General features: G+C 41.4%; 1 protein-coding gene across 1 annotated transcript; it reads right to left on the reverse strand.

The window, feature by feature from the left end:
• Window positions 1-935: 935 nt before the first annotated feature.
• Window positions 936-15011, reverse strand: LOC125310199 (plexin-C1-like). The gene is made up of 16 exons (XM_048267384.1): window positions 13802-15011; window positions 13530-13667; window positions 13171-13305; window positions 12823-12923; window positions 8825-8930; window positions 7843-7972; window positions 7635-7737; window positions 7287-7383; window positions 6617-6655; window positions 6048-6181; window positions 5767-5961; window positions 5013-5115; window positions 2899-3081; window positions 2396-2587; window positions 1925-2024; window positions 936-1731 (listed from the first exon to the last, which is right to left on the reverse strand). Exons 1-16 carry the CDS (start codon window positions 14270-14272, stop codon window positions 1589-1591), a joined length of 2370 nt encoding a protein of 789 aa, XP_048123341.1. The 5' UTR covers window positions 14273-15011; the 3' UTR covers window positions 936-1588.
• Between the last annotated feature and the right edge of the window lie 673 nt (window positions 15012-15684).

Raw genomic sequence — 15684 nt, forward strand, 5'->3', positions numbered from 1 at the left:
ATGCTGCACTTTTTCCCTTCATAGCCTGTCTCTGGCAATTCATTTTTGGATGACTGTAGATAGTTGTATTTTAGCCCACGTCTTAAGTAGACAGTAGGCTACACCATTAGGCTATCTTGAGAATAAAAGACTTCACAGCTGCTAACGATCATCCTCCACAACCACGAGGATAGGTAGGCTAAACGGTCGTTCGTCGCCATTTTGCTTCTTATTGTAAAACCAACTGTTAGGGCCTACACAAGTGGTCGGCATCCCGGTCAATATTTGATATTAAAATTTCAATTTTGAAGCTATTTGTAACTATGTGTAGCCTATGCAACCCGACTGTTGTAGGCTTACCTACCACTCTCTGCAGTGCCTTGCCTACCATTCTTGCCTACCACTCTAGTTGTAAACAAACGGTCACATGACATTATGACGTAGGTGCAAAACCTTAATAGGGGGTCAAAATCCCTCTTTATGCAGAGGCAGCAACTGTTCCATTCAAGTCTACAGTATGGTCATAGCTCAAAATGTCACCACATATGCTAAGATCTTGGTTCTATAGAGTTAAGAATGTGAATTATGTGCACGTTTTCATGATCCTCATACCTTTCTGACATTTTTAGCATTTTTGAGCATTCCAGTCTGGAGAAAATTGATCTTATATCAGGTGTGCGCCTGTTATTTTTTCTGCTGCTGTTGGCTAATTGCTACGTACGCCCATCAATACCTCAACGACACGCCTCTTTATGCAGACAGGACTCGATCCTCATTTTACGCCATAGCCATGAACTACGACAAGCTGTCTTGCTCCGCCTATATAATCTTTGGTCGAACTCTCTATCTACGGTTCTGTTCTACTGTAAGCTGCAGTGACATCTACTGACCTTAAGATGCTATTGCATCGGTTTGCACCAAGGTTGGATGAAAAGTTTCTATAGTTTATTTAAATTGAACATGCAAAGGTCAAAGGTATTGCATAGGAAAGAGTAGTATATGAATGTTGAAAGAATGTAGATGCAGTGCTACAATGTATTTGTGTGTGTGTGTGTGAAATATTCCTAATAAATAGTAATGGAACGTAAAGAAATAACCATTTGGAGGTCATATGCTCTGTGTTACCAAAATAATTACCCACCAATGGAAGCATGATGACATACTGTACTGAAGTCCCTTGTAATACCACTTTGTGCCTCAAGAGGTGCTGTATTGTATATATTATAATTAATTACATTACTTGCCAGATAGAAAAACACTATCAAATTACAGATACAAACAACAGATAGCTGAGTATACTGTCCATTTGTAAGTCACTTTGGATAACAATGTCTGCTAATGAATTAACTATAACTAACCATAACAGACAACTGTTCAGACAACATTAACACATAGTTTACAGATGGTGTGTATCTTTTTTTTTTTTTACCCCAGGATACAATGAAAGCCCAACCGAAGTGGAGCGCAAGTGCCCGAAAAAAAAAAAAAAAAATAGAAATAAAAATAAATGGTGGATCTATTTTTTCCGAATGTCCACATCACATACAGTACACGTAATGGGCCACAGTCACGCTGATGTAGCCACTTCCGTTTAATATAGTTGAAGAAGCTAATTACTAAAGCATCTACAGCTGTATGATTCGGCCGTAGTCACAGGCAACCTCACAGCGCGGTCGTCTCTGTCTGCCTGTTCAACAGCTTCCAGCTCCACTGGAGGTCTTGCTTTTCTCCTGTGACAGCAGTAGATAATGACTACAAAAGGGAGAGACAACAGAATAGATGCATCAGCAGCACACATCTCAGGTACAAAATGGAGGCGATCCATTCATAACTATCTGTAGTAGTTCTGAATGACTCCTAAATGGGCTGGTGAAAATGTGTGATGTAATTGTTTTGTAAAAAATATGTATTTTTTTAATTAGTAAATTTGTATTCAATTTTTTACCAAGAATGCAAAGCACAACCGGCGCGAGAGTAATCAGAACGTTTCTGTACAGCTGAGAGTCAGATGTCTGGAAAACCACCGAGAAACCTCCAACACGGACCTGAGTACAAACAGAGAAGACAAGTGTGTTTCAGATTAAAATATCTGAGTCACGATCCACTCTGGACTAGATGCTTTAAGAATATATATATATATATATATATATATATATATATATATATATATATATATATATATATATATATATATATATATACTACATTTTTTTTTTAATACTTCTAAGCTGGTACCAATGTCAAACTGTTGATCATAAATTGGTCATTGTTTCTACGTCTTCTAAATGTGTTGATAAACTATATTTGAGGTGTTTTATGCATTTGTATATAAATGCATTATGGTAGCAGATAAACTCCCAAAGAGACGTTTTACTGCTTCCTCTATCTGTGGCCACTGTTGGAAATAAACACTTGCCGTCAGTGTGTCCACAGCTACGCTGACGTCTGTCACGCTGCTGACGTCTGTCACGCCGCTGACCTCACAGATGACAGAGTCCACATCAGAGCTGCGCTCAATCCTGTCCATCACACACCTGTAGGACTCCGCCCCCCGTCTGACCTGAACATCCACCTCTGACCCCTTCAACTGTAGAGCGTCGGCCGATTTCTGTACAGAGCAAGAAAGAGACAGAGAGAGAAATGGAGACATAGATAGAGAGAGAGACAGAGAGAGAAATAGAGAGAGACGGAGAGAGAAAGGGAGACAGAGAGAGGTGGGGAGACAAAGTGTGATAGAGAAAGAAAGGTGGAAAAGTAGAGAGAAGAGCAAAAAGGACAGGTAGATGGTAACAGGGTATATTTCATGTGTGCACAGTATGTGCTGTATGTAATAGGAGTAGGAAATCTCTCTCTCTCACACACACACACTCTCACACACACACACACAAATATCCTAGTTGGGGATGGACTGCCGTCTACCTGAATGACTATGCGCATGTTATTGCCGATGCGTGTGGTGGTGAAGCTGGTGAATTGTGGGTCTGGGTGGTAGGTGAGCTCCTCTCTGCAGGTCACTGAGGTGTTCCCCACCAACAGCTCCACAGACACCTGTCTGGACCCAGAGGAGTCCAGCACACCAGCAGGGGTGGAGTAGACAGGTGTCTGGAGGTGCAGATGACCATGAAACACACACACACACACAGTCATCTGGAGGGTGACCATCAAGTTTTTCTCAATCGTTTACACACAAATACTGGTACTTGAGACACAATGACCATAACATGTAACTCGTGCACCAACCCCTTGAACCAATTCTGCTAAATTACAAGCACAATGCCAGCTTTAAACTGAATTTGCAGTTCTAAAACACACTTTTTTCAAAACACTACACACAATTATCTGCATATGGCACAATTTTCATGAAGAAAATATCGTTTTCACAAGGAACACACTGGCATTCAAATTCTAAAGTGAATTGCCCTACTATGCACACTGACTCATCACATGGGCAAACACCTGTCACACAATTTTACAATTAGCAAACAGAGCTTTAGCATAATGATTGTGATGTGGATGAGGTGCTGTGGCCAGACAAACAGAAGAGAGGATGCAGCATAGTTTATACAGTAAATTCTTCTGTTGTTTTGTACCACTGTATGTGCAACTATGTGTTGGTTGGGATGTACACTGTGTACATTGTTTTTTGTGGGAAAAATAAAATATATTTATTACCATGTATTTGTGTGTTCTGAGTATAAAAACAATATTCTCAAATATTTTACAACACACTTATGTATGTACTGTCTGTAGTAAGTGTAACACTGAACAAAAAAAGGCCTTAGTCATTATGATGAATGGAGAAGAAGTGTTTTCCATTCATCATAGAGTTTTACATTGAGCACGTCAGTGTTCAACTGGTTCTTATTCATATGATGGTTTGTGTGTGTCATTTGAAAACAAAATACCATTTTGAGAAAAAATAACATTGTTTTGAATGTAAAGTTTCATTTTGCAAACGAATTGAGAGGTTTTGCCCATTGTGTGTGTGTTTATTGTGTGTGTGTTTTTTGTATATATACTCTTTTGAGCTACTGAATTATTCTTATAGAGAGAGAGAGAGAGAGAGTGTGTGTGAGGGTGTGGGTGTGTGTGTGTGCGTGTGTGTGTGAAGACATGTCCTCCGCCACCCCTTCTGTGGTTTCCTCCACTGACTCACCCGAGAGTACTGGTGGTTTAGATGGTTAAGAAGAAACACCACACCCTTCAAAGCAATGTTTTTATTGCTGAAGTGCATTCAGCTGATAGAGCTGCAGTAATGATGCTATTCCTAAGGTGAAGACATTCAATGCAGGTTGTTTCACTTTGTCAAATGTGATGGTAAGGAAGATGAAGATGTTTTCTTAAGTTGTTTGTGTTTTGTCTATTTGCAGGTGTTTTGTACTCTGGAAATCCAGAGTTCTCGCGAGAGCACAATGAAATTGTCTCTGCGAGACACTCTGGCAAAGAGCAATGATGCACGTTACTTTTACCCCAACATTCCAGGAACCAGCTAAACTGATGAAGACAGCGCTGCAACATTGGATGACAGTACACAGTGGTCGTAGTGTTATCGATCGCGTCGAAGTCCGAAATCATTCAGAGTAAACATGGTCTAGTGTAATCCAATTGCATGCAGTGAGATTTTTAAATGCATGCTTGTTGCCGCCCCTCGAGTTGGGCCATTACATTGTTCTTTGCTAGACCCTTAATCTTTCTAGATTTTCAGGGTCTGGATTTTCCAGGCTAGGTGTTTTGTTGATTTGTGTGTGTCATAAGTTGCACGTTGTTCGCACCTGCCGGCCACCGTACATAAGATTCAAAAGCTTCACACAAAAGGCTGACAAAAACTACCTATCACCTTTATGCTACTATCACCTTTATGCATAAAGCTACCTCATATCTGACCGCATATAGAAATGCATACAGCACCTCTAAGCATAAATGTGCCTCATATATGTTAGATAGATAAATAGATACAAAACTATCTTGACAAGGCTGATATGTATTTGATGAAAGAGGTTAGCTGGCCGGGGCAACAGAACTCTAAATCTTACCCCATTTCTGCGGTGAAGTCTGAGGTGTTCTGAAGACCCGCTGTGTTTGACCGCCTCCACAAACTCCAATTTAGAGCCCTCTAACGAGATCTCTCTGCCCCCACTGGAGAACAGAAAGGAGAACCAAGAACATGAAGTGATCTGCGGGACATGACGTCACATGGAGAAGAGGCACAGTGACAGGGAAACACTTAATGGAGAGACATGGACGGATTATGAGCCACTGGGCCCCTGGGCACAGACATGAAAAGGGCCTCCCTGCCCACCTCAGAAAAGTTAGAACATTTACATGTATTCATTTAGCAGACACTTTCCATCCAAAGTGACTTACACATATCACTTATGTCAATTCTATTACTATTACTCTAAGGCACTACACTGACTCCAGAGCAACTTTGGGTTAAGTGCCTTACTCAAGGGCACAACCGTGGAAACTGAACCCACAACTTTTCAGGCTGCATGTTAGCCCAGCTCCTTAGCCACTACGCTACCACTGCATGTTAGCCCAGCTCCTTAACCTCTACACTACTACTGCATGCTAGCCCAGCTCCTTAACCTTTACGCTACCACTGCCTTTTTTGTACATTTCTTTTTTTGTGGAAAGAAATGGACAGAGTGAGTCTTACAAATATGACATAATCATCGACAGATTTAAGGCATCTTGCTGTCAAAAAAGGAGTCTATATGTCATGTGTCATGTATGTATGCCATACACTCTATGTGTGCCAATATCTGAGGAAGAGAAAGTCCTCACCTGGCCCAAGTGGTCTTTGGTTTCAGACGGCTGCAGGTCGGTGGGGAGTCGTAGGTGATTTTGGCGTTGCCATGACACTGTCCATCCGGCGTGAGCACACACACTCTCATGGCACCTCTTACAGTTCTGCTTGGAATGTGGAACGTCAGAGACTCATGGGAACTGGAGTTTCCAGAATGGGACAACACTGGGGATCTGGTCACGTGACAAAACAGGAAATTAGATCACACATTTCACACACTCAGTTCAAACATTTTCCCATGGCAAGGAAAGGTACCTACTCTTTTGGATTGCAGTCCATGTTTCGTTGGAAACGGACCTTTGTGACTGATTCCAGGTTCCTTCCTTTGATGACAGCACTGTTTCGGCCATGTATGGAAACCTCATCAGGCGTTACGGATAGAATCTCTGGCCTCTAATAAACATAAAGAGAAATAGAGAGAACCAGAGAAGGGAATAGAGAGAGAGACAGAGAGAGAAATTGAGAGAAACAGAGAGAGGTTGAGATGGAGAGATACAGTACAATGTCCAAATGAGATTCTGAAAGTCTGCAGACCATGAGAATAAAGTAGATTCTTGTCAGTGGGAGATGGAGGGTAGCAGGAGGTGCACGCACATCCAACTTAGTACATGTGCAGGGTAAAGTAGATCCGTGAAATAAAGAAAAAAAGAAAAAGTACCCGCACACTGTTGCTGCTGACATGACAGTTTACATTGTTCCTAGCTAGCCAATCAGTGTGTACATGACGTCATGTGGAGCAATTAAGAAATGTTTGCTCACTGGATAAAGAAGTATTAAAATGTATCGAGATGGAGGGTGACATAAAATGTTTATTCCTCCACAACTCACTGTGTAGTTCAGCACTGAGGAGTAATGTTTACACACATCCTGCAGAGAGAGAGAGAGTAATGTTTACACACATCCAAAAAAAGAGAGAGAGAGAGAGAGAGAGAGAGAGAGAGAGAGAGAGTAATGTTTACACACATCCTACAGAGAGAGAGAGGGGAGTAATATTTACACACATCCTGCAGAGAGAGAGAGTAATGTTTACACACATCCTGCAGAGAGAGAGTGAGTAATGTTTGCACACATCCTCCTACAGAGAGAGAGAGAGAGAGAGAGTAATGTTTACACACATCCTACAGAGAGAGAGAGAGAGAGAGTAATGTTTACACACATCCTGCAGAGAGAGAGAGTAATGTTTACACACATCCTACAGAGAGAGAGAGGGATATTGCATATTTGAATTTAAGAGAGAGAGAGAGGGAGTAATGTTCACACATCCTACAGAGAGAGAGAGAGAGAGAGAGAGAGAGAGAGAGAGAGAGAGAGAAATAATGCTTACACACATCCTACAGAAAGAGAGAGAGAGAGTAGAAAATACGCCAGTCAAACACAGACCTATAAATACGCAAAGGTACAGCTAATATTGTGTGCATACAAGCTAAGAGGGAGTGTAAAGATATCACAGAGGAAATGTGAAAAGGCTGAGGCATGTACTGAGTGTAGCACATGTCACCTCTCTGGTGGTCAAGTTCTCTGAGGATGCTGATCTCCAGGTACATTCATCACCAGAGAGAGACCACACACATCCTGCAGACATGCACTCTATACACCTGTGGAACACACACACACACACACACACACACACATACATATATATACACACACACACACACACACACACAAAATGTAATTTTGTGATAGAACATTTTCACAATGGGATTAAATGCCTGAATCAATTCACATGATTTTATGCATTGGTTTTTGGCTAGGTTTGGACATGTACTTTTTGAATATGCACTTTGTGTGTCTATAGACTAGGTAATGAGCATCTTCAGAGAAAAAGTAACCACAGTTTTCTCACAAAGCAGAAGTCGGCCTTCCTCTGATGCTGGAGCAGTTTTTCAAAAGCACATCTTTAGTGAGCGTCTCCATCTGGACTGTGATCGTAACTCTGAGGCTGAGGCCTGCACACATGAACACACACAGAGGCTCTCTGGGTCAGACGCACTACAGCTGTCCACTGTGGTTTACTGGAGCAGTAATAAGCAGACATGTGTCCATTCACAGACCTTCAGCAGGGAAGCTCTCACTAGAGAAGGTGCAGGAACAGTTGGAGGGGCCTGGACTGTCACACTTCTCTAAAGCACATGAGAAACGTATGCCTCCGTTCAGGTTGGGTGCAGCTGTCACTGTGATGTCCTAGCAGGAGAGAAAACACAGGCTCATACCAGGGGCCTATTGCACAAAAGCAGAATTAAGACATCCGGGATAAGTTACTGAGCTGTGCTCAATGAATCCAAAACAAGAGCATACAGGCTTAATTGGTTGCACAAAGACCAAGCCAGGATGAGCAGACAAGGATTCATCAAGCCAGGTGAAACCTATCCTGGATAAGTGCGCGCTCACGGCTCCCTCAAATAGACTCCGCCACCGATCACAGATTCACTGATTCACCATGGCAACTAGCGGCTTCATTGCTTCTTCTACGGTGTAAAGTGGGTAGCGATAGCCTTTTCACAACAGCAACAAACAGAAACAGCTCTGTTTAGGAGAATATTGCAGCTAGTGCCGCACCACCATGCGCGAAATGGTTAGGCACTCCCGTGACGTCACGTTGTCGCATGACAGGTCGGGAATGGCGAGTATGTAAAAGTTAATTAATGATCACAAACGTTTAAATAATGACAGTGGGTCTAAGTATATGTGATAACAATGTGTAGTGGGCAGTGGAATAACTATTGGTTTCTGTTTGTGGTGACTGCTGACTGAGATAAGGGATGAGATTAAATAGATCCTGGAATTTAGCCTGGTCTGGAGCAGGCTAGCTCCACAGAATAAATCGCCATGGTAACTTATACCATAACATATCCTGCTGCCCCCTATCCCGCTTTTGTGCAACTGGATCACGGATAAATTGAGCCAGGATAACCAAGATATCCCAGCTTAATCCCTTATCCTAGTTTTGTGCAATAGGCCCCTGGATCTGATAGGAAATGAACAACAACAACAACAACAACAACAAAAATAACAACAAAATGTAAACCTCTGTACCTGTCCAGTGCTTTTGATCATGTGGACAGACATAATGTCCCTCTGCTGGGACGTTCCAGGAACCGAGACCCAGTCCGAGTTGGAACAGTCATGCTGAAACCTGCATCTAGAGAGGAACAGAAGATAGAAGTCTTGTAAGGCATGAGCAAGTGCTCAACAGCAGACATGTTATTACTATTAGAGGTAGGGTTTAGAGGAAGTGGAGCGTTGAGACCTATCGCCTATAAAGAAAATAGGGGTTCAGTCACTTAAACATAGTAACTCACTTACAGTTTTTTACAATTGTTTACACACATTTTCAAAACTCTGTGTATATTTTTCAAAACTCCACACACAAAACCCACAACTGCTCATACAAAATGCAAAATGCCCCAAATCTCCAGCAAAATGACACACAACATTCAAAATGTCAAAAACACATGTTTAAAGCAAACATTCGCCTCACATTACAAACATTGTAATTACGGTATCAACAAAGAGAAGTTGAAAAACACAGTAAAAATGCAAGCAATATTGAAACCAAAAATAGTGATTTTTCCCAAATAATTTGCTGTTGTGAATACAGTATTTTACAGCAAACAAGAAAAAAAGCAAAGAAGAATACAGTGACCACCAGATGTACATGGAGTTTTGAAAACACTGATTTTGTTTTTTTCTAAAGACAAGTGTGTGTGTGTCTGTGTGTGTGTGTGTGAGGGGGGGGGGTCGTGTACAGTATGTATTCATAGGCCTATAGACCCTTTCAACTGCAGAAACAAACAATTCTACAGTAAGCGTTCCTAAGGCATTTCTGGAGGCACAGAAAAATGTATTGAGCTAATGGTACTGTAACATGGAGACAAACAAAAATAGAGTAAAAAGACAAATTTTACATAAAGTCAACTTTTTGTAGAACATTACTGTAAGCTAAAGTCCGATTACTGTATTTTCTCTATTTTCAAAGTTTCTCCATTGGTTCTGAATATTTCAACCGGAAATCCTCTAGGAGCAGATTGAAAGGGTCTATACCTATATAGAGAGTATATCTATTCATAGACCTATACTAAGGCAATGATTGGATGGTGTTCAGTAAAGTAAAGAGTGTTTGCACATGTGAAGAGAAAGAGTGAAGCACTGGTGATTTAGTGTGGCATTTTGATGGGTTGTGTTTGAAGAACGAAATCAAGTTACTTCCTGTTAGATTTTTGTGTGTTAGGTAGGAAATTGTGTGTGGTGTTTTGCAAAATGTGTTTTAGTCAATTGAAAACTGAGTCAAACACTGAGAATTAGTGTATGGTTTTGCAGATTTGGTGTCGGGTTATGATGTTTGGAGGACATGTTTAGAAAATTGTGTGACAAGCAAAGATTTAGTGTGTAAGCAGTTGTAAACATCAGTAAATCCATAGAGTTACAGCTAATGTGGTGTGCCTGTGCTACGTGCATACAAGAGGAAATGTGGCTGAGGCTTGTGGAAGAAATGTTGCTTAAAGATCTTTAAATACTGAGGTTTTGTCCTCGGTTTTGTCTTTCTCATTAGTCGTTTATTAATCTCTGCAGAGAGGACTCTTAGGCATCAGGCAATCAGGATACAGAAAAGAACTTTAAGAACTAGGTTAGTCTCCAACGGAAGAATGAATTCAAAAGGCAATCGAAGTATCAATTATCAGGAACATTACGGACTAGGTTAAGCTTTAACAGAAGAGTCCATTCAAAAGTGTGAGATCTCAGAGAAACACACGTATCAAAGCAAAAACAGCACAAGGTTAAAGTCCATCTTTTTCTTTTCCCCATCGCAGGCTCCAGTATGAGTCAAGAGGCTATGATATACTACCGACTAGGTGTAGATACAGTATTTAGAGTATAGACAAAGAAAAATGTGCTGGTCTGATATACAGTATGAAGGTGTGAAACAAAAGCAGATATGGTTACGATTCCGTACTGGTGGTAGCATCGCTTATAAAAACAAATGTCACCTAAGTGACCTAAACATAGCTCTATACATAACTAGAACTACAGCAAATCTGGTGAGCATGTGCTACGTGCATACAAGCTAAGAGAAAATGTAAAAAATGCAGGAAAGAAAATGAGAAAGATGCAGCTTGCTATATGTGAGAGCATGAGACATTTTGACAGGTTTCATTGTATGGTGTAATAACCTGTGTACTGTGTATAGTGGGAGGGCAGCCATGGCCTACTGGTTAGCGCTTCGGAGCGTTGCCGGTTGGAACCCCGACCAGTAGGAATGGCTGAAGTGCCCTTGAGCAAGGCACTTAAAACCCTCACTGCTCCCTGAGCGCCACTGCAGGCAGCTCACTGTGTCAGGATTAGTGTGGCTTCACCTCACTGTGTGTTCACTGTGTGCTGAGTGTGTTTGACTAATTCACAGATTGGGATAAATGCAGAGACCAAATTTCCCTCAAGGGATCAAAAGACTGTATACTTATACTTTATTGTAAAAGGGTCATACCTGACCAACAGTACAATTATAGTCAGTGCAATATCAAGCATTCTGGGCATGCATTGACAATAGTAAGTAAGTAAGTAAAATGTATTTATAATGCACATTTAAAATACAGTTTACACTGACCAAAGTGCCATACACAGTGCAATTAAAGGACAACACATGAATATAGATGTAACAATCATAAAAGGGCAGGGAACGCCAGGGAGAAGGGGTGTGTTTTGAGTCTAGATTTAAAACTAGTGATGGAGGGAGCAGCTGAAACTAGTGATGGAGGGTGGCAGCTGAATCCATAGGTGTGGCACAGCCACAGCAAAAGCTCTATCGCCAGTCTGCCGGAGTCTGGTGTGTGGGACATGCAGGAGAGCCATGCTACAGGATCTAAGGGACCTGGGGGCTGAGTGGTGGTGAATGAGATTTGCAATGTAGGATGGGGCCAGCCGGCCAGGCCATTTAGGGCTTTAAAAACCATCATTAAAATTGTGAAATGAATTCTGTGCTGGAGGGGCAATCAGTGGAGAGAGGCTAGGATTGGGGTAATATGCTCCCACTTTTTGGTTCCAGTCAGCAGTCTTGCTGCCATATTCTGGACCAGCTGGAGCAGATCAGTGCTTGAGGGAGTCCCAGGTAAAATGAGTTACACTAATCAAGCCGTGATGTAATAAAAGCTTGAAAAATAAATAAAATTACTTTCTCCAGGTCACTGAATAACATGGGGGCTTCACTTTAGCGATGACTCTGAGAGGGTAAAATATGTTCTTGACCACAGCAGCAATTTGCTTGTTAAAGGAAAACTCAGAGTCAAAGCTGACACCCAGGTTTGTAGCGCAGGGTTTAACATAGGGGGTAAGATCACCCAGGTCTGACAATGTCAGAGACTTCATTCTCCGTATGATATGTCAGTGTACGAGTGTACAAGTTTGAAGCTGTTATTTCAAGGTAATAGAACTGCATTCTCTTGCTTTAAGCCCACATTCTGTAGCTCTCGATAGATTCTGTGGTTAGTATGTGCCACTTGACAAGTTCGGTTATGACTTTTTGAGTACATCAGTGTTTGAGTGATTTAGTACTTAGGCTATGAAATATAACAGGCAGGTCAGCGTAGTTGATCTGTTTGCAGATGTAAGGCATGCATCGTAAGCAGAGAAAATCTGTTGCTTTCAAACACTGTTCACTTAATCAACTAAATCAGTGTAGTGATGAAGGAATAGATTAAATAGACAGATATGAAAGGTTTGCAAAGTGAGTTAATGAACCCTTTAAAGAGTATTTAGTATTTTCAAAATAAAAATACAGTATTTTATTTTGATACATGCCGTGGCTACTGTATTTTGTAGTTTATTTTAATACACTTAAAATTAGGGTATTTGATATTTTATTTTAAGATACATTTTGATGTATTTTTGAATACAATATTGTATTTTTTATTGCTCTAGTGCTCCACTGGGAGTTTAGTCTGAGCAGGGGAGCAGTGCAGGTCAGATGCTACAGGTATAGCCAAACTGGATTTAGCATCCAACATCTAGAGTGTGTGTGGGAAGGTGTGTAGCCCCCTTACCTGCTCTGAGACACACACCAGCCACAGAAGGGGTCCAGGGCCGACCAGCAGTCCCCCAGAGTCTGATACACACCACACCGGGCCACAGGGACCTTTATCATCTACACGTGCATATGCACAAACACGCACACAGACACACACACACACACACACACAAACACACACAATGCACACACACACACACACACACACACACACACGCACAAACATACATTATGCACGCTCACACACACAGAAGAACCATGTCATCAATCTAAAAAAAGAATCAGCATATTTCTCTCATGTAAGTATTGTCAGATCTTTGAGTTTCCTCCAGATTAACCACTTTAAACACACACACACACACACCTGGTTTCCCTGGGCAATGAAAATGGCTGTGGCATTCACTTGAGCAAAGAGCATCTTGGGTAAAAACGTTTGACCCTCCCCTGAACTGTACAACACAGTAGGGCAGCCAGGTTTGAGGGACTCATCAAAAGCAACCTGGAATACAAATAACCAAATGATGGAGGCCATTTCTCCAGTCAAAATAAATCTGAGAGCAATGTAAATCATGGGAGAAACCTCATTGGAGTTGCAAAACCAAATGGTGGTGGCTTCTGCATTTGATCTTTAATGAACAGATCACAATGAATTGTCAATAAACATCTCTTGTGAAGTGCTGTAGTACAAGATACACAAAATGTATTTGTGAAATTATTACCAACCTTGATCAGCAGTCCAGTTTTAGTGCCAAAGAAAAGAATGATCCAGGAGTTGCTCTTCAAAGCAGTGACAGATGTGATGGAGCTGTTCCTGAACACCACAGCAGCTGGCCTGAGAACTTTATCCGTGATTTTATTAGACTATAATAGAGAGAAACATATGGGTCATAGTTTATCCACACTGGACATTTCACTTGTAAAGGAAACTATTAAATGTAGAGCTGTCAGCTATCCGCATTAAGGGCATTGATAAGAAATATTAGTTCCTGTCTGACCTTTTCTTCGTGGCTTAGTGGACACGCGTCACCTCTGTTGATACAGAAACCAGAAACATGTGCTGTGCGCGATCGGCTGATGTCGAAAATCGCCACCACGGTATCTCCGGGATTCGTCTGAAAGACACCTGCCCAAAGGATGGCCGACTCTCCTGGAATAACAGCGGAGGACAGAAGCTTCCATGGTCTGACAACGTCGCTTTCACAACACTGCAGAACTGCACCTCGGAGGGTTGTAAATGTACCAGCTTTAGTGTATTTTCCGTCCTCTGTGTATTTACTGTCCAGACTCAAAAGCTTCACTGTCGACTTTGGACCTCTATTTTCATTCAAAAGTAGATATACATGTGAGGACGCAGTATGCTGGAAACCATCGACAAACTCGACCTCCCTGCCACGAATATTTTGGATGCTTGAAAATGGACTACAACTGATATCTTTTTTAGAGAAAATCCCCCCCAAACTGTCCATCTTTTGTGTCACGCAGTGTTATCAAACCACTGATGTCACATTCTGACTTTTCTGTGTTTTTGCCCACCAGTAAGTATTTGTTATCTCCGTGTCCATGGTCAATAATAACCGCTATGTTTGGGTATGCTCCAATGCCGAATAATTCCTTGTGTATCGTCTTGGAAATATTATTGATGTCAAGAACTTCACAGTATCCGCAGTCGTATGATCCACATGTTATCACTGAGCCATTACTGATGAAAGGAACTAAAGTCATCACTTTGTTTGAAGCTGTTGCATTTGATATTTCTTTCCGCGTCTCTGAACTGAGGTCGAGCCTTATCTGATGAAGCTGAGTATCCGTAAGGACGAACAGTTTATCGACCCCAACAGCGAAATTAACAACATCCCCATCAAAGATGTGTGACTCTTTACAGAGAGCGCACCTGCAAACAGCCAGAAGAACTGCAAGAAAAGTAGCTTCCATTTTGTGTCAAACGTTAGCTACATCTGTCGGAGCGTGATGGACATGATGACCCGAGTAGCGCCGTCAGTTGCGTCTCATCAAAGATAGGACTATAAAAAGTAATTTAGACCCACAATTTGGCACAGGGAAGTTTTAACTTCCGCATCCACTGTGTAAGTCTTTCTCAAACGTCTGGACCTGATGTCCGGTCATGTCAGACTCTGGGGTCATGGAGCTCGAGTTGTTTCAGTTTCTCTCGCGCAAACGCGCACACTGAAGGAGCGCTCATACCACTACCTAATTGTATGCCTCTATGTTTGATGACACACAAATATAGGAAGCATTTCCTGATCATGTCATGAAAACCTAAGCTTTCTTTATCTATCCGCGTGGTTCCATGATCAGCCCCAAATTGTGACATAAGCACTCGGCATATTTTGACCAAGGCCACTCCCCGTCGTTGACCGGCCAATAGTTTAAGAAACAATGACTGGAAGGGCAAAACAATACTGTCATGACTCATGAGAGATATTAAAGTTATTTAATAATACTAGGGAATAGAGAAAGTCGTGGATTTTTTTTTGTATATTGAACGGAAAATGTCAGTCTCCAATTTGATCAGCCCTGTGTGATGACAAATTTACCTTACTCTACCTTATCTTACCTTTGCCCCATGTAGGCTACACTTCATCTGTTTCAGTGTAGGCCTAACCAATGTACTGATTTCACACATGGATTTTTAGTTTTATTATTTTATGTGTATTATTTATTAATTTGTTTTGTTTATGTCTTGAAGTTTGAAGTATAGGTTACGGTTCGGGTACGCGTACACTAACGAGTCACGCCACTCCATCCTGCGTTTTTATTGTATTTAATAAAATAAACACACACACACACACACACACACACACACACACACACACACAAACAAATGCACAAGTGTGTGTATGTCTTGAGACTTTGGATT

Source organism: Alosa alosa, chromosome 17 (assembly GCF_017589495.1).
Source record: "Alosa alosa isolate M-15738 ecotype Scorff River chromosome 17, AALO_Geno_1.1, whole genome shotgun sequence".
In the NCBI taxonomy this organism is placed as follows: Eukaryota; Metazoa; Chordata; class Actinopteri; order Clupeiformes; family Clupeidae; genus Alosa; species Alosa alosa.